At 37.9% G+C, this 26,858-nt stretch overlaps 2 protein-coding genes across 2 annotated transcripts in view; both read right to left on the bottom strand.

The window, feature by feature from the left end:
• LOC120540305 (tripartite motif-containing protein 54-like) overlaps positions 1-21,683 on the bottom strand; it is a 192,794-nt gene extending 171,111 nt beyond the window's left edge. The window contains exon 1 of the mRNA XM_039770949.1: positions 21,645-21,683. The gene's annotated coding sequence lies outside the window, so the exon portion shown is untranslated. The remainder of the gene's footprint in view (positions 1-21,644) is intronic.
• ptpdc1a (protein tyrosine phosphatase domain containing 1a) overlaps positions 1-21,838 on the bottom strand; it is a 140,647-nt gene extending 118,809 nt beyond the window's left edge. The window contains exon 1 of the mRNA XM_039770946.1: positions 21,611-21,838. Coding sequence (XP_039626880.1) covers positions 21,611-21,719 — 109 coding nt within the window. The 5' untranslated portion in view covers positions 21,720-21,838. The remainder of the gene's footprint in view (positions 1-21,610) is intronic.
• Between the last annotated feature and the right edge of the window lie 5,020 nt (positions 21,839-26,858).

A 26,858-nucleotide genomic window follows, 5' to 3' on the forward strand; every position in this document is an offset into this window, starting at 1 on the left:
TCTGATGGGACGCAGTTGTGTCAGTGTCCTATGAAAAGGTAACTTGTACTTCTGTGAAGACAACATAAATGGCAAAAAAGTACAGATTTTTGGAGTAACATATGCTGCCTTTAAGACAACATCTCTTCTTGGACGCCCACGCATATTTCAGAAAGGCAATGCAAAACTACATTCTGTGTGCATTACAAAGGCATGGCTGCCCAGAAGTGGGTGCAGGTGGTGCTCGGTTGGCTTGACTGCAGACCGGACTTGTCCCCAATTGAGAATGTATGGCTCATTTTGAAATGCATGCAATAACAAAGACCACATACTGCTGCATACCTTAAGACTTGTTTATAAGAAGAATGGGACATAATTACACCTGAAACACTCAAATTGGTGTTGTCAGTATCTACATGTTTATTAAGTATTGTGAGAAAGAATGCAACATTACAAAGTGGTAAATTCTTTAATGTCCATTTTTTTATTAGAAGTATCAAAATCAAATTAAGTGTTTATTTTTGAAGTAAAAAAAAATCCACTAGTTGTAACATCAAATAATTGAAAGTTACATTCAGGACAATGATTGCTATTTTTTTTTTTTTGCCATTTTCTGTATCATCCCAACTTCTTTTGAGTTGGGTTTGTAATTGGCTCTCTGTAATTCACTGTGCAATTATGTAGATAATACAGTTGAGTTGATACTTGCCACTCACTATGCTCCCAGCTTTTCATAATAACCACATTAATCCAGCAGTCACCAAAGCACATGAAACACCTAGTTAGGAGTTGAACAATATCCATAAGGAATGTCTCATTGTAGTTAAAACCTCACAGTAGAGTACAAGCTCTAAATAATGGTGTGATTAAAATGCATATTGCAGACTTTAAGAGTTTTAAGTGCATATCAGTCACCTGTGTATAATTTACAAGGCCTTTTTATGCATTTATACATCTGAAATGTTTGATCTGTAATTTTAAACTGTCAAGCATCATTTGCTTGTTGTAACTGTACAGCGCTTTGGTCAGTTGTAATGCTGTGTTTTTAAGCGCTCAACAAATAAATATGGTATGGTATGGTAAGCATCGGGGAGAATCTAGGAGAAATGTGTCTTTGTCCCAAACATTATGGAGGGCACTGTAAATATTTCCAAGCATCACTTGTCTTTTCCTATAGCATTAAGTTAAATGTGTGAGATTTGGTACCAAACTATATGCTTCAGTCCAGTTTTTTTTAATAGCATACAAGTGCTTCTTCTTGTCCATAACAGTTTTTCTGAGGAGTGTGGAATTCATTTTGTAAGATTATCCATCATACTAAGTCCAGTGAACCTTTTCACGAGGTGGTCTAAGTTAGTAAGCAACTTTGTTCCACTTGTCCAACTCCAAGAAGCACACTGCACATGCACTTAGTCTGCAGCTCTGGGAACATACCAACAGCTCTAAAACCAAAGGTTAGTCTTATTACTATAAATACCTACTAAGAACAGATCAGCAAGGGATCATTCTGAGATGATAGCACACTGCAACTGAGCCATGGAATTTGAACATGACTGCTTTAAAGCAAAGTTTTGCATATAATATAAATTAGGTATCAGTAAGTTAAGATTGAATAAAACACACTTATCTTCTAAAGCAGAAATAGGTCCATTCATTCTCTTATGTATTTTATTTTCTAAAGTAACAGGAATTCATGGCAGCACAGGAAGATCTCAAAATTGACAACAAGATTCCCAAGAAAAGAAATTTATGGCTCACCACTTCACTCTATCCCAGGACCAGATAATTACCTGGAATATCCAAAAGCTCTGTCCATAATTGCATTTCCTAATTCAAAAACTAATCCAAAGTGGATTGATGTCAGGTTTTATGCACATCGTAAACAAAGTTGTTTGTTCGTCAATGAACCTACAATGCTTAAGTTCTCCTCTTAATGATTTTGCCACCACACACCATGTGATTATGCTTTCCTCTCTATTTAATATCGCACCAACCCTCTTCAGCTTCAAAAAATAAAATGGAGGTGAAGGTCTCAAAGGGACAAGCTTTTGGGGTCTCATTTTCCAATAAACTACCTAGTCAACTTTCATATTAGGATTATTTTTAATCTGGAAACATAGGTTAAAAAAAAACAAAAAACAGTAAAACATATTTGATATTCAGTATGTAAGTTGATTACAAGGTGAATGAGAGGTTGACAAAATAATTTAAAATTAATGCTACTAAGTAGATTAATATAAAAGAATAGGGAGGAAAAACTGGAGTATATCTTTTGCTTTAGGTTCATCAGTCTGTCTACATAACAGTTTTCATCAATGGTAATTGGTGCTGGCTGGTGATCACAAAAATGATACTATGAATGTAAGCAATACATTCTTATACAGGGTTCACTCTCTGTAATGGTGTAAAACATACACAAAAAAAGACCCAAGTACACAAACTATATCTCCAGATCAAAAGTAGCCAGTCAAAGTGGTCTAGGTCTAAAGTAAGAATACCCCATAGGCAGCTCCAACAAGAGTCATACCAGGTACTGTCCTCTGGAAGAAGACCCAGAAGAAAACTCCACATACGCTGGACAGATTACATTTATTAGTTGGACAAGGAGTTCCTGGAAATTGCGCAGGAATCTTTATAGTCTGCTGCTAGGGACTGAGTGACTTGGTCTGAGGCTTAAAAAGTTACACTTACCAGGAAGAGGAGATGGACAAAAAAAGGGATCTGAAGTGACAAATTAATACTTAAAGGATATAAACTGCTGAATTTTCATGTCAGTCATACAAAATCTACTTTATATTTTAAGTATATTGTTGCACATTCTAAGATGCATCAGAAGGATAAATTATTTCAAGGAAAAAGTACAGCCTAAATAGAAACACATTACAATTTCAGAGAATTTGTTTTTTTAACTTGTTTCACATTTCTAGTCAACTTAGTAACGTTAACCTGGAGCTAGCTGCATTGGCAACTGTGAGGTACACGTTAAACAAAACATATGCAACTCCATCTAGTGGGAATAACTAAACATATTTATTCATAAATTGTTTCATATATACATACTTTGAAAAAATTAATCTTTTCATAATCTATCAATTAATGCCTTTTCCACAGCACCATAAAGAGTCAGCCTATGTAAATATTTTCCATAAATATATATTATATAACAACCCTAGAGATCTTCTTGGATTTAGTAATGGATCTTTAATTGTATATAACAAAACAAAAACTTTCATTACTCTATTCTACAATGAAAAAAGCAAAACAACAATTTGGAAAATGTTAAGGGAAAGAAAAAAATATGTACCTGTCACCCAAACAAAAGACTGGTTTATGGTCATCTGCATTCCTGTTACAGGCAAAACAAAATCACCTAGAATCAAACCATCATCTCTAAATTCAAATTTCTAGAACAACACTTGCTGTCAGTTTACTATCAAAGTAAGAGTGTGCCAGACAGGCAGAGACTTGAATAATTTAAGCATCTTCAAAGTACTTTCCATTCATTTAATTTCCAATTATCTTGGAGGGTCCCACTGGAGATTCATTCACGTATAATCATAGCCATGTGACCATCTTACACTGATTAAAAGAAATACGCTGAATGAAAAGAAATGGCAATAAATAAGGTGCAGTCTCATTCAGTTAGGGTTAGGTGATTTAAAAGACTATAGATGAATTTGGCACTCTGCAACAGGATGGTGGGATGTGGCGTTGTCACACAATATCCAATAGAAATGGAGGAATCAACAAATTAGATACCTTTTCCTAATGGCATTTGGATTACTGGTTAATCCCATTACACATTAAAAACCTTAACTGCTTCTGTTCAAAATCAGAAACAAAGTACTATATTTACAGTAATAACTATATACAGAATAAGACAAAATTCAAGTTTTTATATAATTCTATATCAGTAACAATTTACATGTCTAAAATATATAAACCAAATATGCATAATATAATTTGACTAATCCATCCATCCAATCTTACTCCTATATAATCCAATCCAAGGATGTAGGCAGCATGCAAAATTTTAATTACTGTAAGTGCATTTTAAATGTAATAATTTCCTCATCTAGCCTTTAATTAAAAATAAACACAATTACTTGCACCTGCAAAACAGTATTTAAACCTGACGTTTTCACTATCAAGTTAAAGCATTTCCCAAAATTATGGATTTGCATTTTAGTCAGTTTATGCAAAATGTTGTATTTTAAATAAATGAAAATGTGGCTACCCATCATACAATAGGTGGAGTGATGGTTGGCTCTATTGCATCACAAGTAAAAAGGTTTAAATCACCTAGGACTAAACAAAAAGCAAACTCCATAAATCCACTCATTTGCTAAACTCTCATTAGCATTCTGAAATTGCCTCTTAACCTAGCCTACATGCCCCACGAGCTGTGTGTATTTGTAATCTTAAACTACAACAGAAAAGGGATTCATAACCGGGACACTGGATCTGTGAATGAGCAATGATAACCACTGTGCTACAGTGTCATTCAGGATTATAATATATTAGCAGTAAATTAAAACCATACCACTTTTACATAAGCATAAAAATTGCATTAAAGACACATTAAAACAGAAGTTTAATAAAAGTTTAAATGATCCACATAGGCAAATTAAGACAAAATACATTAATATTGAAGTTGAGATACTTCAGTCTGTTTTCTCAAGTACTTATTTTAATGTCAAAAGATACTATTTTTTAAATGTATTTATCAATATACTTAAACATACTGTACATCGTACATTTTCAATGTTAGATTAACTCCATTACACACCTGGCAAATCATTATGTTGAGTAGTAAAGGCAAGAATCTAGAAAAAATTAAGGTAATTGTCTGAGGGGAGTTTGCAGTTTCTTCCCATTTCCTCATTAGTTTTCCACCCATACTCCCAAATGTGCTTGTGTTAAGTAAACTAACAATTTCAAACTGTCAATCTGTGAGGGTGCAGTTATGCATGAGCGGACCTTGAGATGGTTCAAGTCTTAATTTAAGTAAGGTTACAAAATGAATTGGAAAAGCAACATAATAAAAGGACAGCATCAATGTGCAATGAAAGTCAATAGATAACATAGGTATAAACCTCTGTATATATAACTCAGTGCAAGAAAAAACAACTTTTATAGAAAACTAGCAGAATACCCGCGCTTCGCAGCGGAGAAGTAAAAAGAAAAGGAAACATTTTAAAAATAACGTAACATGATTGAGAATGTAACTGTTGTCATGAGTGTTGCTGGCATATATATATATATATATATATATATATATATATATATATATATATATATATATAGCAAAATACCGCCGCTTGTGAGAAGTAGTGTGTTAAAGAAGCAATGAAAAAGAAAAGGAAACATTTTGAAAATAATGTAACATGATTGTTAATGTAATTGTTTTCTCACTGTTGTGAGTGATGAGTGTTACTGTCATATATACATATATATACATATATATATATACACACATTATATATATATATACATACACATTATATACATACATATATATACATACATATATACACATATACATACATATACATACACATATACATACATATATACATATACATATATATATATATATATATATACATACATATATATACATATACATACATATACATACATACATATATATATATATATATATATATATATACACATACATATATATATATATATATATACATACTAGCAAATATACGCAGCAGCGAGAAGTAGTGTTAAAGAAGCAATGAAAAGAAAAGGAAACATTTTGAAAATAACGTAACATGATTGTCAATGTTATTGTTTTGTCACTGTTGTGAGTGATGAGTGTTGTTGTCATATATATATATATAAATATATATATATATAAATATAAATATATATATATATATATTTACACACACACACAAACATATATATATACATATCTATACATATACACATATATACATACATATATATATCTACATATATACACATACATATACACACACACATAAATACATACACACATACATACATACATACACACACATATATACATATATATATATACATACACACACACATATATAAACATATATATACATATACATACATATCTACATATATACACACACAGCTATTTCGTATCAGTGCAATACGCTGTTTGTTAAAACGGATAACTCCCGCTCTAACGTGCAAGTCTGCGTGGATATTATGAACTATCGTATTTGTTCAAGTTCTATTTAAATTTTAAATAGAAGGAATTTTTATTTAGTCGACAGAAATATCTTTGGTAGGAATGGTAAAAACAGACAGGAATATTATTCCTGAATAAATCAACTCAAACCTTAAACAACTTATAATATTTTGCTCTCCATAAAATATATCCTGTCTAAATTATACAAGTTAGAAATAAAGTAAACATTAAAAGAACAAACATTCAAATTTCTTTACTCTTATGTAATTTCATATTTTATAAAGAATAAACTTAGATTTTAAATATCCCAAAAGATTTTACTCTCCATAAAAATATATCCTGTCAAAATTATACAAATTCAAATATGAACATGCTGCATAACAAAACCTGGAAATATAAATAAAATGTGTTCCTTTCAGCAATAACAAATCAAATCATTCAGTTGTCTTTGCTCATATGTCATTTTAGAGCTGGACGCCTGGCATCTTTTTTTGGCCACAGGTTCGTTTCTGTTTGGTGTGAGGTTCTGTGTTGTGGAGATTCTCAGGATGGATTGCAGGTGCTCATCAGTGAGGCGACTCCTGTGTGCTGTTTTGTTAGTCTTTATCACTGAGAAGAGCTTCTCACACAGATATGTGCTACCAAACATGCACAAGGTTCGAGCCGCATGTAGACGGACTTTTTGTTCATCAAAGTCACCAAAGCGCGTGCAAACTCAGTGCGCTCATTTATCAGCAAAGTGCGTATTTGGGAACACCGTAGTGACGACTTGGTTTAACAGTACTTGGCAACAGGGAAAGTGGGGCAAGGTGAACTGGTGCATTTGTGTCTTCCATAAAAGCAGCTTCAATCACTTTGTGATTGTGCACGGGTTAAAACGTCCGCTGAAGTGTCAGATTCTTATTTAATTATGCTGTTTTCTGTATCTTCTGAATTGCATTCAGGTTACCCTGATGCAAGGCAGCTGAAGCGCTGCATTATGGGATCTGTAGTTTATTGTGTTACCAGCGCTTCATATACCCGGCTTTAATAACAATAATACAGTATATAAAATGATCTCGGGCGGATATAATTACACGCCGGGCGGATCTGGCCTGGCCCTTGAGTTTGACACATATGGACTAAATAGAACTTGAAAAGATATATTTTTTCAAATGTGATCGCGCAATTCAGATAGAGTTGACGCAAGACTACAGCCTGCATGCCTCAATGAGTCATCCTCCCTCGCTCTTACTTTTTACCGTTCATCTAATGAATACACTGAGTATGGCTTTACCAAAACAATCATTGATGGCGAATAAAGTATCCATTATTCGAGTATGTAGATCGGGTTATATATATATATATATATATATATATATATATATATATATATACCCGCGTATCATGAGAAGTAGTGTGTTAAAAAAGCTAGAAAAAGAAAAGGGAACATTTTAAAAATAACGTAACATGACTGTCAATATACAGTATTTGTTTTGTGAGTGTTACTGAGTGTTGCTGTCATCAAGGATTTGATTATCATTATTTCTTTCAATCAGGTTCGTATTTGTAGGATGTGTTGTGTTCAAGTTACATTCCGTGTTTGTCAATCATTGTAAAGATGACAGGTTTCATTCATCGATTCGTTTCTTACTGCATCAATAAACAGCTCGTCTTCTTCTTTATCTGAGACCTGACACACTGCATGCACGGGTTTTTACACTGTCTTCCTTTAGCGGGACATTGACTTTTCCACCGTGTGCTTTGTTTCCGCAGTAGCTGGATTTATGAATATGCTTATCAGACGCTTCATATTTTTTGCTGCCTTTTCAATTGTGTAATTCGGTTTTTGTTCAGTGCTCTTTGGAACTGTTGCCTTTTATCTGTGCACTGCGTCAGTTCACGTGAGCCACTCGGTGTACATGCATCGAAGGTTCCCAGCTGTGCTGGTGCCATCTCGCTATGTCCGTGGCTGTATTTAATGTTACCTTAGTCCTGGCACTTAAAACTTTCTCTCGCAGTTTCGCTGAGTTTGTGTCAAACACCACCCTGACCATCTCATCTTCCTCTCCATAAGCACAGTCCTTCACCCGTGAATATTTACCCGTGGCAGTTTGCTATTGGATTGCCGCTGACGGACGGCCTTATATGGGCAGGCACTAAATTACAAACGCCAGCGCAGCCTGTCTATGAACTTAATTTAAAGTGTAGGTTTACATCGTGCTTTGTTTCCGAAGTAGCAGAACTCATGAATATGGTTGTATATGTCACTCGCTCGCTTCTTATTGTTTCGCTGCCTTCTCAATTATATAATGCATGTTTTCTTAAGCGCTTTTTTGAGCTCTTCCTGGTTTTCTATTTACTGCGTGATTACGTGGGAGGCGTGATGATGTCACACGAAACTCCGCCCCCACGGCGTTGAAGCTCATCTCCATTACAGTAAATGGAGAAAAACTGCTTCCAGTTATGACCATTACGCGTAGAATTTCGATATAAAACCTGCCCAACCTTTGTAAGGAAGCTGTAAGGAATGAACCTGCCAAATTTCAGCCTTCCACCCACACGGGAAGTTGGAGAATTAGTGATGAGTCAGTGAGTGAGTCAGTGAGTGAGTGAGGGCTTTGCCTTTTATTAGTATAGATAATGACACAACGTTGAAGAGAAGTGTAGAATTTGTGAAGACTGAAGTCCAAACATCAAATAAACACTTTAACAAAAGGTATAACAAAACAAGTGTGCAAACAAAAGGTATTAGAATACAAGTGTGCCTTTATTCAAGAATAAAACCGAAGAAAAAGAAATTGTTCAATTGATATTTTGCTGAAGCACACATATCAATCGGTACAAAACAATAAATGTTTTCATGCATGTGTGCGTTTCATTTTCAACCAGTTGTCATAGTGGTAAATGCTGCTCATTCTCAGATCCACGCAGGTGGCACAGTAGATAAGCTACTGCTTAGCAGGCACACTTATATAAAAATCCAAGAATAAAACTAAATTAAAAAAAAATAAAAAATCCTAAACCTAATTCAAATGACACGTTGATGTGAATGTCTGAGATTGAAGAAAAGTAACACCTACCACAGACATTGCGGTGTCTGTTTGCTCAATAAGACACCAAGGAGAAATGATTTATATTATGACGTACAGTATGTGTGTCTGCTTTTACCTCTTCAGAGTTAACTTTAATAAGCACAATAAATTTACACAGGCTGTTACAGACTCAAATCAAATGTATATTTTTTATTATATGATGATGATAATAATAATAATAGAAGCTCACTACTCGAAGCACTAAATGCAGGAGAGACCAGGGATTCATTATCTCCTGCCTGCTAAGCGATAGCTTATCCACTGCGCCACCTGCGTGTATCTGAGAATGAGCAGCATTACCACTGTGACAAGTGGTTGAAAATGAAACGCGCAAACACACGCATTCATGCATTTTTTATTTTGTACCAATTGATATTTGGGCTTCAGTAACATGTCAACTGAAAACTTTCTTTTTCATTGGGTTTATCTATACCAATAAAAGGCAAAGCCCTCACTGACTCACTAATTCATCACTAATTCTCCAACTTCCCGTGTAGGTAGAAGGCTGAAATTTGGCAGGCTCATTCCTTACAGCTTACTTGCAAAAGTTGGGCAGGTTTCATTCTAACGTAATGGTCATAACTGGAACCTGTTTTTTCATCCATATATTATAATAGACGTCTGCTCGATGGCCGTGGGAGGCGGAGATACGCCTCCCACGTAATTTAGTGCCTGCCCATATAAGGCCGGCCGTCAGCGGCAATCCAATAGAAACACTGCCGCTAAATATCCACGGGTGAAGGACTGTGCTTATGCAGACGAAGATGAAACGGTCAGGGTGGTGTTTGGCACAAACTCAGCGAAACTGCGAGAGAAATGTTTAAGTGCCGGGTCTTAGCTAACATTAAATACAGCCGTGGACATCGCACGAGATGGCGCCAGCACAGCTGGGAACCTTCGATGCATGTACACCGAGCGGCTCACGTGAACTGATGCAGTGCACAGACAAAAAGCAACAGTTCCAAAGAGTGCTGAACAAAAACCGAATTACACAACTGCGGAAACAAAGCACGGTGTGAACCGTAAGTTTAAATTAAGTTTATAGACACACTCCCGCTGCCGTTTGTCATGCCTACACGAGTATGGTATTCGCAGATACAAGTTTAATGAGAAGACACAAGGTATAAACGAGACTTTGGATCACTTTGTTGCGGAGTTAAAATTGCTGTAGCAAGAAACTTTGAAGTGCCGGGTCTTAGCTAACATTAAATAAAGTCATGGACATCGCAAGATCACACGAACATAGCTGAGAAGCTTCGATGCATGTACTCCGAGCGGCTCGCATCAACTGACTTTGCAGGACTGGAAAATATTAAATTAAGTTCATACACACGCTACCGCTAAATATTCACAGGCAATTTCCACAACTTTCTACCGGGAATGCCTGTTGAACATCTTACATTCATGAGTTCCGATTTGGGTGGTGAACACTTCGATGAATGAAACCTGTTATCTTTACAACGGTTGACAAACACGGAATAAACTTTCCTAACACAACACGTCCTCCAAATACGAACCTGATTGAAAGAAATAATGCTAATCAAATCCTTGATGACAGCAACAGTCATAATTGTCACAAAACTATTACATTGACAATCATGTTACATTATTTTATATATATTTATATATTATTCACAGCTGAGAAGCATTGATGCATGTACTCCATAACGCGTTAAAAAAAATAACGCATTTAATCACACTTTGCATTCCAAGCAAAGGGTAACTTTGGTCAATGCATGATGTCCTGCTACATCGATTACACTGATGCACACATCAGAGCTACAACAATGTAAGAGTCGGAAGAAAACGAGTTGCTAGCACTGATCGGAGGCAAATTTCATTTCAAAAGACTACCCGACGAAAGCCTTGATAAAAGCGTGGTTTGGTGCAAACTGTGCAAAAATGAGTTTGCATATCACCGAGACACTTCAACCTTACGGTTCCATCTAAATGCAAAACATGTTACAGCGAGCACAGAAACTGTGTATGCTGTTAGCACTAGCATTACGGGTTCGAGTACCAACAAAAGGTGTCGGCAGCCTATACCTCATGAAATGACTGGCTTCGTTACCATCGAAGAAACGGCCCTGGACTTTCCGAAGAGGAAGGGGGAGGCGAGCGAAGCACCGCTCAAACCGCAAGAAGGTAAGGAGGGCCGGGAAATGGCTGATCGGGCTGTCAGAAAATTAATAAAGGACCTCAGTTCACCGAAGAAGGCAACCCGGTCCTCAGCCAAAGAGAACTACAATTCCCAGAAGCCTTCACGAGACCTGTCAGAGCACGTGCCGATAAGCGGACGTACATATTGGCTCCCGGCCGGTAGGTAGGATGAAGAACAAGAAAGTGAGTATACCTCCGGCTGAATTAATTAAATCGTTTGACGTGCCGGAACTCGAAGAACTAATCGAGCCCGTGCATGGTGTTTTCCAGATGCTGGCGGCCATTAGAAAGATCGTTGAGGATCTGGGAGAAACGGCTGAGGCGCCCATCAGAAAGGTAACAAAGTACTTACAGAGAATTGGACGGGAGCCTCCCATAGTACATGATGTGGCGGTACAGGTGAGTAAAGCCGGTACCGTAAATAATGAAATAGGAACGCAGTGTGATCCGGGCCCACTTTTAATGAATGGCGGGTGTCAAAACACGGCGTACCCTACAAGAGAGGCCGAAACGTTAACCAAGTGGTCGGGGGAGGGGCCAATCAATCCGGAGCAGCTGAATGGTGCTGGCTTTTGGTGTGAGTCGGTCCTAAAGACCCCGAGCCATTTAAAAAATTAGTCTAGAGGGGTGCAGACAGGAAAGGGTCTCTTTTTATTAAATAAAGAGACTCAGACTGTGGAAAACCCCCAAAGCAAACGGGACATCCCAAAAATAAAACGGGGGTCTCCTGACAATGTAGAGAAAGGCAAGAGAGAACCAGTAGAGGCGGTGGGGGTTTCTTTCCCAGCATGAAAAAGAGCGGACCTAACGTTTCCCAACTGTTTTCAGTCCCGCAGGGGGAGAATAACAGGAGGAGGGAGGCAGTGCTATGGATGCCGAAGGTTGGGCCACATTTGGCGTAACTGTACTTGGAGAGCAGGGGACAAGCTGGCGAAGTGGACTTGGCAGGCCGCTCCGAATCATAATTCGTCACTGGGAGGAGTACTGTGGTGTATGGCTGGCCGTTCACCCCGGCCAATACCCACAAGTCGCCAGGTGGAGCCCTCCCTGCAGTATGGAGGTCCCCCGAGTGCCAGCTGGGAATCCTGGACAATGGAGTTTTTATACACAGCCCTGCTGGATACCATGGGGGCCACTAGGAAACGCTGCAGGGAGAAACAGTGGTTATTTGTCTTACGCCTTGGAAGTATGTCCGAGTCACGTGGACAAGGGGAATGACATGCTTTCGGGGTGAAGAAAGGAACTTGTTATCTGACCCCGGAAGTGATAGGAGATCACATGGACTGGGGACTGGAACACTTCTGGGTCAGGGAATATAAAAGGACTAAGGCAGCTCCAAGACGGCGAGCTGAGCTGGGTGGAAGGGTGGCAACATGTCTGGGAGTGGAGGATTGTTTATTAATTAATAATTGTGTATTTGAATGAGTATTGTGGAGGAGAGGGTACTTTGTGCAGTGTGCAGAATTAATAAAGTCTACTTTTGGACTTTTATCTGATGTCTGGCGATTTGAACAAGGGTTCAAGGGAGCAATAGCGTCCCCTATCTGTCACACTATATAATTCCTTAAACTCATTGCCAGATAAACACTTCAGTGCAGACTTCAGCTGTGAGAACTGTAGCTGCCTGATGCCTTCATCTGGGTGAATGGGTTGGGGAGTACAGCCTGCATGGTAATTTTCTAAGCTTCAGGGATTCTATTGTTAATGTAATGTAAAAATACCGAGTACGTATTTGTTCACGCTATGCTTATACACACATCCTTACATAAAACTTTTGTTTAAACCTCCCACAAGGTGAATTTGAAACAGTAAACTAAGTTATAATTGAAGTTAGAGAGAATAGTTCTCTGTTTTGAAATAGCCAAGTTAACAAATTCACCAATGCTTTTCAATGGGAGATTTTGATGTTTCAACTGTGGAACAGTGGAAACTGAACTGTCCCAATAAACATTCTTAAATAATAAATGTACCAAAATTTCAAAAAAAAGTTTTAGAATTTCATAATCTGTGTGGTACTTTGAGCTGTTTCCTAAGAAGGATATTAGATTTAACTGAACAGCTTTCTTTATAAAATAAATATTTCACATGCCAATCCCACAAATGCAAGAAAATGCAAGACAAAAGCCTTTTGTGCTCTCACTCTGTTTCACTCATGATGAGAAGAAGCAGATCCACTTTACCTGTACTCTCACTCAAACTCTTTTACTTTAATGTGATGTGGTGTGAAAGAGGGAGACATACCTCTGGTGGTCTCACTCATATTTATCTTTACTTGAGAAAGAAAATTCACACCTAATGTACTATTACTCTGCCTAATTCACCATGTGCCATCTTCTCATGTGCACCTCTGAAACAGCATCATTTTCAGGCTATGGCTATACTCTCACAGAAGGTGTTATGTTTGCCTCCTCTGGAGATCTGTACACAAAGCTAGAACTGCTCTTAAAATAACATTACTCAAACTCTCCATTTAAAAGTCCATTTAAAGTAATTATTGTGCGTTTGTTTTTGAAATTAATATATATATATATATATATATATATATATATATATATATATATATATATATATATATATTGTAATGCATCAATAGGAATAGGCGTTTGACGTGCGGAACTCGAAGAACTAATCGAGCCCGTGCATGGTGTTTTCCAGATGCTGGTGGCCATTAGAAAGATCGTTGAGGATCTGGGAGAAACGGCTGAGGCGCCCATCAGAAAGGTAACAAAGTACTTACAGAGAATTGGACGGGAGCCTCCCATAGATGATGTGGCGGTACAGGTGAGTAAAGCCGTACGTAAATAATGAAATAGGAACGCAGTGTGATCCGGGCCCACTTTTAATGAATAGCGGGTGTCAAAACACGGCGTACCCTACAAGAGAGGCCGAAACGTTAACCAAGTGGTCGGGGGAGGGGCCAATCAATCCGGAGCAGCTGAATGGTGCTGGCTTTTGGTGTGAGTCGGTCCTAAAGACCCCGAGCCATTTAAAAAATAAGTCTAGAGGGGTGCAGACAGGAAAGGGTCTCTTTTTATTAAATAAAGAGACTCAGACTGTGGAAAACCCCCAAAGCAAACGGGACATCCCAAAAATAAAACGGGGGTCTCCTGACAATGTAGAGAAAGGCAAGAGAGAACCAGTAGAGGTGGTGGGGGTTTCTTTCCCAGCAAGAAAAAGAGCGGACCTAACGTTTCCCAACTGTTTTCAGTCCCGCAGGGGGAGAATAACAGGAGGAGGGAGGCAGTGCTATGGATGCCGAAGGTTGGGCCACATTTGGCGTAATTGTACTTGGAGAGCAGGGGACAAGCTGTCGAAGTGGACTTGGCAGGCCGCTCCGAATCATAATTCGTCACTGGGAGAGGAGTACTGTGGTGTATGGCCGGCCGTTCATCCCGGCCAATACCCACAAGTCGCCAGGTGGAGCCCTCCCTGCAGTATGGAGGTCCCCCGAATGCCAGCAGGGAATCCTGGACAATGGAGTTTTTATACACAGCCCTGCTGGATACCATGGGGGCCACTAGGAAACGCTGCAGGGAGAAACAGTGGTTATTTGTCTTACGCCTTGGAAGTATGTCCGAGTCACATGGACAAGGGGAATGACGTGCTTCCGGGGTGAAGAAAGGAACTTGTTATCTGACCCCGGAAGTGATAGGAGATCACATGGACTGGGGACTGGAACACTTCTGGGTCAGGGAATATAAAAGGACTAAGGCAGCTCCAAGACGGCGAGCTGAGCTGGGTGGAAGGGTGGCAACATGTCTGGGAGTGGAGGATTGTTTATTAATTAATAATTGTGTATTTGAATGAGTATTGTGGAGGAGAGGGTACTTTGTGCAGTGTGCAGAATTAATAAAGTCTACTTTTGGACTTTTATCTGATGTCTGGCGATTTGAACAAGGGTTCAAGGGAGCAATAGCGTCCCCTATCTGTCACACTATATAATTCCTTACTCATTGCCAGATAAACACTTCAGTGCAGACTTCAGCTGTGAGAACTGTAGCTGCCTGATGCCCTCATCTGGGTGAATGGGTTGGGGAGTACAGCCTGCATGGTAATTTTCTAAGCTTCAGGGATTCTATTGTTAATGTAATGTAAAAATACCGAGTACGTATTTGTTCACGCTATGCTTATACACACATCCTTACATAAAACTTTTGTTTAAACCTCCCACAAGGTGAATTTGAAACAGTAAACTAAGTTATAATTGAAGTTAGAGATAATAGTTTTCTGTGTTGAAATAGCCAAGTTAACAAATTCACCAATGCTTTTCAATGGGAGATTTTGATGTTTCAACTGTGGAACAGTGGAAACTGAACTGTCCCAATAAACATTCTTAAATAATAAATGTACCAAAATTTCAAAAAAAAGTTTTAGAATTTCATAATCTGTGTGGTACTTTGAGCTGTTTCCTAAGAAGGATATTAGATTTAACTGAACAGCTTTCTTTATAAAATAAATATTTCACATGCCAATCCCACAAATGCAAGAAAATGCAAGACAAAAGCCTTTTGTGCTCTCACTCTGTTTCACTCATGATGAGAAGAAGCAGATCCACTTTACCTGTACTCTCACTCAAACTCTTTTACTTTAATGTGATGTGGTGTGAGAAAGAGGGAGACATACCTCTGGTGGTCTCACTCATATTTATCTTTACTTGAGAAAGAAAATTCACACCTAATGTACTATTACTCTGCCTAATTCACCATGTGCCATCTTCTCATGTACACCTCTGAAACAGCATCATTTTCAGGCTATGGCTATACTCTCACAGAAGGTGTTATGTTTGCCTCCTCTGGAGATCTGTACACAAAACTAGAACTGCTCTTAAAATAACATTACTCAAACTCTCCATTTAAAAGTCCATTTAAAGTAATTATTGTGCGTTTGTTTTTGAAATTAATATATATATATATATATATATATATATATATATATATATATATATATATATATATATATATTATACGTATCAATAGGAATAGGCAAAACAGAACTGTACTTTAGGGTAAGTATGTAGGGTACTCTAGGAACATTTTCCTAAGCCTAAGAACAAATACCTTGTGCAAGTTTAGTTTGTACTGCATTAAAACTGACCCAAAGCAGGGTTTTCAGGTAAAAGGCCTGAGAGTAAACTGTGAACAATCTTTATCAATTATTCAAGTAAAAAATAACTTTGAATCAAACATCACAACTAATAGGGGCATAGAAGACCTTAATTTTATGTATTTTCAATATTTATTTGTCAAAAAACCAAAAGTGTAAACCATGAGACACTTCATGGCATACATCTTCACTTTGTGCAAATACCAGTGCCTTTTCTAAATTTCTGTGAGGTAAGGGAGAAAAGCTTCTAGTTTCTAAACACTGCAAGCTGAGCTGTTCAAATAAATCTTTAAAGCACAAGAATTAGCATAAATCAGTGGTAGACAAGGCTCCTTTTTAATCCCATTAGAGAGAATCCCGGATAGGATGAACATGTGCCACTGGTCTACTTGGAGAAAGAAAGACACAACTGCCACATCTAGCAGGTATAGTGCTACATTCCAGATACTTAGTAAACAGTTTTTGTTTTGATATAAAAAAAGTGAAACAGTAATGCAGCAACTGAAAGTGTATTTTAAAAAAAATGGTATTTTTAGTGTATGAATATCAGACATTATCTGTTTGCTTAAACTATAGTTTTACAAAAAATAAAACCCTTAGCTTGCAAACTGAAGAGAGAATAGAATTATCCGCCAAGATTAGTACTGAAAAACCATGTTCAAGCATTACCACCATGGTATGGTACAATTAGAATCTAAAAACACTGAGCCAAACTTTCAGTCCCACTGACCAATTCATGATTATTGTGCCCTGCAACCACCAAATTACTCTTACAATGCCTTTACAGTAAGCTGTGTGAGCCCACTTCTAAATTTCTCTGAATTATTTCTGATTTGCAACATTCCAGTGATGTAAATTATATGCTATGGGCCCATTAACACCACCGCAGTGGAACATAATGCACTTTTAAATGTGCATGATTGTATAGCTACTTTGCTTACCTTCTTGCAGCGGCTGCCAGTTAAATATCATACATCTTAGACGCTACTTTTACGAACCTAAAAGGCTTTTCATTGTAATGATCCAATAGGTCTTTCTAGAATGTTACAATGTAGCAATCCATGAATATAAAATTACTGTTTGTCCCACACACTAAACACAAGTCATTAGGTGACTGAGCTTTTAGTACTGAAGCTGCCAGATTATGCAACTGAATATGTCCTGACATTTGACGGTCTTCTACACTTGCCGGTATTAAAATTAAAGAGATATCGTTAAAACAAGTATTTATGTAAGGACTGCATTTTATTGTATTTTTGACTGTCTTATTTATCTGTTAAATTTTAACTTATTTATGAAGAGTGCCCTTGAGTGCCATGACAGGGACTTACAAAAAATTGGTTTGTTTTCAGGATCCAATGAATATCTCTACAATGCAGGCCCTGGGCCATTTTCACATGTTGCATTCCCATCATACAATAAGAACTGTAGAATTTATGAAAAATATGTTGTATACAAAGAAGAGTGCTGCGTTGTGAAGTGAGGCAGGTTCAGGAGTTCATGGGAAACCCACACCTGGGATACACCCATTGCTTCGAAGCAACCTCGAAGTCAGCTATAAAAAGCGATGTGGCGCTAAGTGCAGTGCTACATTTTCACCAATACCCTTTGAAAATTTAAATTACTAACAGATTTGTAAGATGGTGCTAGTGTCCCACCCACGATAGTTCCTGGATGAATAAAAAGTAAATATTCTGGAGTAGGAGCTAAAAAGAAAGTACCAGGAACTATAAATAGCTTAGTTCCTGCAGGGAAAATGCTACAAGAGCTTCCGAGTTTCTACAAAGTTCTGGTTCCTGAAAAAAGTTCCCAAGTTGAGAAAGTACCTGTAGTGTCAGTAGCAAGATTTAAACACACAGCCTCTGGGTTTGTAGATCTAGGTTTAAAGCCTTAACCATGACACTACCTACCTACCTACCAAATATATAAATTATATATACATATACCACACACACACATACATACATACATACAGAGAAGTACTTCCCCCAGTTAACTGACATTATCATTGAGGCCCATTCTCTTACAAAATTGTAACATAGCTATAAATGAATAAATAAATAGATTCATATATAAACATGCATCTGTTACATTATAGAAAAATTCCCATTCTATTCTTGGGATAAACAGAACAGGCTCATTTTAGGGTACTAAATGTGTCAATGTATTTTACCTGCTGTAAACAGGCAACTATATTTTTCTCTTTTAATTGTTAGGGCTTGTTAAAAAAAAAAAAAACAATTCCATCCCTGTGTGGAGTTTGCATGTTCTTCCCATCTCAACGTCTGTTTCCTATGGCTGTTCCAGCTTCCTCCCACAGTGTAAAGACATTCTACTGTTATACCTTCATTGTTATCACTCTTTAATTTAATATTGATCTTTATCAGTATGCTGCTGCTGGAGTATGTGAATTTCCCCTTGGGATTAATAAAGTATCTATCTACTGAGGTGAACCGGCAACACTAAGGTGGTGCTAGTGTGTGTGGATGTATGTGTATGTGATTGCCTTGCAACAGACTGGCTCCCTGTCTGGGGTTTGATCATGCCTTGTACCCTAGGCTAGTTGGGATAGGCTCCAGCCTCTCCCGTAGCCCTGGGTCGATCATACATTAAAAAATGACAACATACGATGTATCATAGTTAAAATGTAATACAGCTGTCATAAGACTAACTTTGTATATTTTTATGTTAATATTTTACTCACTATCAAACCTGGTGGAACTAAATTAAAACAACAACTAGTGAAGTAGCCTAGTGTAATATAAAATATCACATTTTTAAAGCAGCAACTGAGCAGTTCACATGCCAATGAGGACTTCAGAAACTGCAAACATCTGTGAGTTAGAAGCACATAAGCTGCAGACTCACTTAAATCCTTTCCATATTTATTATACTGGAAATAATCAGGATTTGTCAGTGGAATGCTCTAATGTTTATATCTATTCAACTCATAGAATCACACAAGCACTGTATGTATTCATGGAACAGACTTCTAGCATGCTATTCTCCCATTTCATTATTCCCTACACTGTTTTGTATCAAGTGCAGAATAGTCTCTCTTAGTAAATAATATTAGTGGATGCCAGTGATGAGTGTAGACTCCCCCTTAAAAAACACTCTAGCCTTGAGTGGGCCTCATGTACTAAACTGTAGTTATTCAAGTACTAGTAAGGATGGGAAACATGCAAGCTTTTTGTCAGAATAAATAATAATAATAATAATAATAATACATTTCATTTATTCATAGGCACCTTTCTAAACACTCAAGGACACCGAACAATAGATAAAACACACATTATAAACAAAACTAAAATATAAAAATTAAAATCAGACAGAGCAATCGTAATCAAAGAGAAAAAGCAGTCTTAAACAAACAAGTTTTAAATTTAGATTTGAAAAGTGAGAATGATTCAATATTTCTAAACTCAGATGGTAGTGAGTTCCAGAGCTGGCAAGCAGAGCAACTGAATGCTCTGCTCCCCATGGTAGTGAGATGGACGAAGGGGACAGTCAAGTCGATGGAGGAAGAGGATCAAAGGGTGCAGGAGGAAATGGCAACATGGAGGAGGTCAGACAAATATGGAGGGGCAAGGTTGTGGATAGCCTTAAAAGTTAACAGAAGAATTTTGAATTGAATGCGGAACTTAACTGGAAGCCAGTGAAGCGGCTGCAAAACAGGAGTGATATGGTGAATAGAGGGGGTCCTAGTAATGAAGTGGGCTGCTGAATTCTGGACCAGTTGAAGTTTATAAGAGATTTGCGAGAAAGACCAAAGAAAAAGGAATTGCAATATTATCCAGACGAGAAGTGACAAGGCTATGAACAAGGATAGCAGTGGTGTGGGGAGTAAGGGGAGGCGAATACGATTAATGTTACATAAGTGGAAATATGTAGACCGGGAGATGTTATTGATGTGGAACTGAAAAGATAGAGTACTATCAAGGATGACACCCAGACTCTTAACCTGTGGGGAAGGGGAGACAGAGGAATTATCAATAACAAATGAAAAATGATCAGTTTTGGATAATGTTGATTTTGTACCAATGAGGAGAATCTCAGTTTTGTTACAATCTAATTTAAGAAAACCTGGATTTGATTTCTGCTAAGCAATCAATAAGCGAGAAGGGTAGAAAGGAAAAAGTAGGTTTGCTAGTGAGATAGAGTTGTGTGTCATCAGCATAACAGTGGAAGTTAATGTTATATTTATGAAAGATACTTCCAAGGAGAAGGAGGTAAATAATGAAAAGGAGGGGCCCCACACACCTGAAGTAATAATAATAATAATAATAATAAAACATCAAAGTAAAATGGACAAGACTCAGGAGTCATGCAGAGTCATACAAGACAGAAACTAACAATACTGGATTTATTCGTTGTTCAGTAATATAAAATTACCACACCACGAAAGATCAACAAATATTGATGTAATAATTGATAAACACTACATAAACGGTACATCAAAAATTTAAAAATGCATTCTACGGGGTTAAAAAAGTCAGGAATTATGATTAAAATCTCCAATACATTTTTCACAGGTTGATTACACCCAAGTGTTACCATTTACTTTTAAACACAGAACAAGTAGGAAAAGATTGTATTCAAACACTTATGGATTTTGTCCATACTCCATCTATCCCCTGGCCCTCTTAATATTGGTTAAAGATTTTACGATGCCCTATTTATAAAAAATGTCTGCATTAGTCTGTCTGTTAAGATCTTTCAGCCTAAACATTCAAGATTATTCTTAAAAACAACCTTTTTTAGACACTTTATTTATTACATTTTGTTAAAGGCAAAGCCTGAATGACACAAGTTTGCTTCTCACTGACTACCATGCTTGACTTGATATAATGTTGCCAACTGATCGCGTAGGTATTACTAAATATACGCACAAAGAACGTTCAGAAACTATACCAATTGCACCCCCAGCACACAATCAGCGGTGCAGAAAGATACATCCCAGCATAACATTTCAGCGCAACCTAAAAGGCAATTCTCATACATTACATTCAAGGTTTAAGGAAACAATGACCACGAGATCCGCCGCTAATACAGAAATGCACAAACAGACACACGTGAATGGCACAGGAGCAGAGTCGAAACATCTTACTTTCACACATTTTAACGCTCATTCGATACCCTACCCTGCACAGCGTTTTACTCCTGCCGTGTCTTAGCGAGCCAACAAGCTGCGCGGGGCGTGAAGTCAAGTCTTCCATCCCTGTGGAGAGGAGCGCTGGGGAAAACAGTGCAGCTCCTCCTACTGCTGCTGCTGCTGCCGCTTCTCCTCTTGCTTCTTAGCGAATCTTGTATCTAAAACACTGACATGTTACCCCTACCCCCCCCACAACAGTAGCACCGTTCATTGGTCTACTTTGTCACGTGGCTCTGGCATTACACGAAGGAACAACGCGCAAGGACACGCAGACACTAAGATTTTTAGGACCTTCGCAAACGGAGCCGCTGATAAAGAAGCAGTGCCACCTACTGGAAGAATGGTGCAAGCCACCTCAGGAACATGCCAACGAACATTCGAGGAGGGGTAGCTAACTGTCTTAGACAGTTGCATTTATTCTCAGATATATCCATGCGTTCATTTTCAGATCTAGTTCCCCAAATGCGCGGGAGCCGGTGTCCATCCCCACCAATATTTACTGCAAGCCAGGGAACCACCCCTGCTCAAGGCGACATTCCGTCGCAGGTTACATATCCACAGTCAGTCCCATATGAACCTGATTATAATACCGTACGAGAAAAATCAGAAACTGCGAGATCAGGCACAGGTAATCCGTTCAAATCCAAAGCAAATAAAGATGTATAGTGTATGAAACGTGTCTAGTTGAAGGTGTTTACTGCTCTTTATTACTATAACTCTACGATAGCCTTGTGCCCAGTATTGCCGGAGTAGGCACATGACTCGGAACTGGACTAAGAGGGTTATTTTATTATTATAACAAAAAACTAATTTTCATTAAAACATCCAAAATATACATAAATGTAGACTTCGCGATTCTGCATGAAAAAAATTCTTTGAGAAACAAGATGCTTGTCAAAATACTTACTATTACCAAATAATTTTGGTAAACAAAATTAAACCACGTGTTCATGGAGAGAGGGGCGTGGTTATACGGGCGGCACGGTTGCGCATTGGGTAGCGCTGCTGCCTCCCAGTTAGGAGTTAGGTTCGCTTCCCGGGTCCTCCCTGTGTGGAGTTTGCATATTCTCACCTTGTCTGTGTGGGTTTCCTCCGGGTACTCCGGTTTCCTCCCACAGTCCAAAGACATGCAGGTTTAGTGCATTGGCGATTCTAAATCGTCCCTAGTGTGTGCTTGGTGGTTGGTGCCGGGGTTTGTTTCCTGCCTTGCGCCCTGTGTTGGCTGGGATTGGCTCCTGCAGACACCTGTGCCCTGCAGTTAGGATATAGTGGGTTGGATGATGGATAGATATATAGCCATGCAGAGCCCATGCATCATTTCTGCCGCACCAGGAGGTGCTTCAGGAAAGCCATCAGGGAGCACATTCTGGAGCATTATAAAAGTAGCTTGAGTGGAGGAGTAGAGGTCACTCCATTCAGGAAAAGAGTCAGGTGGAAGAAGTCGAAGCTTGCGAGTGGAGGAGTAGAGGTGGCAGAAGACTTGGGAAAAGAGAAAGGAAGGACTGAGCCCTTATTGTGGGTTGGTGCACTGTGTGTATTGTGCTGAAAAAATAAAAAATAAAAAGCATGTGTTTAGACATCTGGCTGTCTCATTGTCTGTCTGTGTCCAGGCATCTTTCACTATATATATATATATATCAGTTTCTGCAATCACTTAGTCTAATTTGGGGTCATAGGTGCTGGAGCTTATCTTTGCAGTATTGTCTCCAATGCAGGAACCAGTCCTGGACAGGTCATCCACTATATATTGAAAGTGAATTCTTACTCAGATTATGGCTTGAAAATTTATGATAATAATCCAAATATCTAAGAGACAACAAGAATACAAGAAAAGAAAAATGCCTACTGGAGTTAAACGTCAAGAAAAAAAACGCTATCTACAACAACATATAACATATATAACAAATTACAATTATGTGAAAAAGTAAATATACCGCATGGAAACTGTTGATTTTTTCAACATATTTGAACAGACAAACAGTAGATCTCCATGCAAGGTGATATACTTCAATAGAAAATTAGAAAGTTTGCCTATTCAATCATTTATTCATCAAAAATATTAATAGATTCAATGATCTGCTGGAGAAAACGTAAGTACCCCCTTAGCCTTAGGAGCATGTTATCAACACCATAAGCAGAAATAACTTCTTGTAGTCAAAATTTCCTTAAGTTGCAAGTTGTTTGTGGGTGTTCTTGCATGTACTTCCCGTTTCTGATGTTGTCACCAACATTTGCAAGAGTTAGCTGCAGATCCCACAATGATATTTTGGGGTTCTTGGAGCTTTCTTTTAGTATTAAACTGTCAGATCTTGGGAATTTGCTAGGTTGGCAATCCTGGAAAAATTACCAGACATTTAAATTCTATGTTACTTCTAGATGAATTACCTTACAGTGGATTGACTGATTTTTAAATAATTTGGTAATCATTTAAAAATGCCTTACCAAACTCAAAGGTATCCAATATCTTTATTAGGGTCTTAAAGAGCTCTTTTAAACTTCCATGATAACACCACATGTTTCAACAGCAAAGAGAACACCAGACCCTGGATATCTGTGGTTAAAATAAAACAGGTCCACCTGCATGCTTTCTAAGGAGGTTCTAATAGCTGAAACCTATTGTGGAACAAAATATGAATGTAGGGGTGTACTTACTTCTTCCATGTGACAAATCTGCATTTTTGTTAATTTATATTATGAGAATGAATACACCATGTCAATTGTATGTGTCATTTGTTCAAGTATGTCAGCTTTATCTATAGGCACTGTTTGGATGAAGAGCTAATGTTTGCCTGTTCAATTATGTTGAAAACTCAATTTCCATGGGGTGTACCCAATTTTCACGTGAAAATAATAAAATTCACAAAAAATAAAATCCTTCAGATAGGTTGGCTAGCAAGTAATTCTTTCAGGATGCTCCAGTTCAACTTCTGATGGTCTCTTAATAGAAGCAACCTCAGTGGTTGTGGGCTCTTCCTGTTCATGTGTCATGCCAGGTGTCATGGGATCAACTTCAAATGGTTTATGGTGTGTAACTGGGATTGTAGTGATGTGTGGCTGCACTCCTCAGTCTCATGATGCCTTGAGTTCCTTACTCACTCTCTAAACTGTGTCTAATAATGATTTAGCCATTGTCAGTTTTAACCTTGTAAGATACTGCTCCTAAAGCTCTTGTAAGAGGCACTGAAACCCATTCTGGCCCAGCTGCATAATTTCTGGTATACACACTATCACATGTTTTAAACCATCTTGTCAGACTGCATGCAACTTTTTAAAAATGTTTTTATTGATTTTATTGCAATCATTCCATACAACTAGATCAATTTTTACAAAAAATAGGATTGAAAACAAATCAGCTCCCACCCCTGAGAAAGAGAGCATGGCCAACGGAGTAAAACTTAAAGCTTGCAAAATACAAAAAAAGTTCTTCACAGATCCTCTAACTGAGAATTTGCTTTTTTCCAATTTCAAATAGTATAAAGCATGAGTTACTCACTGACTTAAAAGAGGAGAGTTAGGATTCTTCCAGTTTAGCAAAATAAGTCTGCGTGCCAAAAGTGTAGTGAATGCTATTACAGTTTGTTTGTCCTCCGCTTTAAGCCCATCTGGAAGAACACCAAACACAGCAGTTAATAGGTTAGGAGGGATTGTGACACCAAGGCTGTCTGAAAGGCATTTAAAAATTGTTGATGTTAATTTGGTGCTGGCCCAAAACATGTAACCCACTGAGGCTGGGACTTGATTGCAGCGTTCACAGGTTGGATCATGCCCTGGAAACATTTTGGACAGTTTAAAGCGAGACAGATGTGCTTGATATATAATTTTGAGTTGAATAATTGTATACGTTGCGCATATGGAGCTTGAGTGAATTCTCTGGATTTCTACCTTCCACTCCTTTTCTGATGTGTAGAGTTTGAGTGATAGATCTTTTTCCCCTTTTCGTATTGGATCTTTGAAATATATATTACAGATATGCTGTATGTATGCTGAGTCCTCGAAACTGAGCAATATTTTTTCCAGCATAGAGGAAGGTGCGAGATGAGGAAAATCGGGCAGGTTCTGTTTAACAAAGTTTCTAATTAGAAGATAGTGAAAGAAATGTGTTGCTGGAAAGTTAAATTTGGAACACAATTGTTCATAGGATGCAAAGATGTTGTCTATATAAAGAACTCTAAGCAATTTAATCCCAAATGGTTTCCAGATATTAAAAACTGCATATGTTTGCAAGGATTGAAAAAGATGGTTCTCATGCAGAGGTGCACAGATAAAAGATTCTCCATCTTAAAATGCTTTCTACATTGGTTCCATATTCTGAGCGAGTGAAGCACAATTGGGTTATTAGTTTATTGGTGATAGTTTGCATTCATTGGGGCACAAAGCAGGGTATCTAAAGAAGTACTGCAGGATTTTATTTCTATTGCGGACCAAGCCTGTGTATGTTCATCTATTTGTGTCCAGGTTTTTATAGCTTGTATGTTTGCTGCCCAGTAATAAAACTGAAAGTTAAGTAGAGCCATGCCACCTTCTGCCTTAGGTCTTTGTAGGGTCGCTCTTTGGATATGTGGATGTTTTGAGTTCCAAATAAATGAGGTTTTGGTTGAATCTAATTGCTTAAAAAATTATTTATTGATGTATGTTGGAATGTTTTGAAATAAAAAGAGAAGCTTAGGAAGGATAGTCACCTTAACAACATTAACTCTTCCAGTTAGAATGAGATGAAGGGCTGACTATTTATCCAAGTCTTGCTTAATTTTTTCCATACAGACAGCGAAATTTTGTTCATAAAGAGCTTTATGTTTACTTGTGATATTTACCCCTAGGTATTTAAACTGATCTACAATGATAAAAGGGAAGGTGTCCAATCTAATATTGTATGCTTGAGAATTCACTGGAAAGAGCACACTTTTATTCAAATTAATTCTGAGACCAGAGATCTTTTGAAATTCTGTAAGTACTGTTAAGACTGCAGGCACAATATTTTCTGGGTCTGATATATACAGCACCATATCGTCTGCATATAGAGAAATTTTCAAGTCCTTCTCTGATAACCCCCTTTATCTGATAAGAATTTCGACAGTGAACTGCCAGTGGTTCAATGGCGACTGTAAATAGCAGTGGTGACAAGGGGCATCCTTGTCTGGTACCACATTCTAGTTTAAAGTAGCCTGAACAAATGTTGTTAATGCAAACTGACGCTTCTGGATTG

Source organism: Polypterus senegalus, chromosome 12 (genome assembly GCF_016835505.1).
Source record: "Polypterus senegalus isolate Bchr_013 chromosome 12, ASM1683550v1, whole genome shotgun sequence".
NCBI lineage: Eukaryota > Metazoa > Chordata > Cladistia > Polypteriformes > Polypteridae > Polypterus > Polypterus senegalus.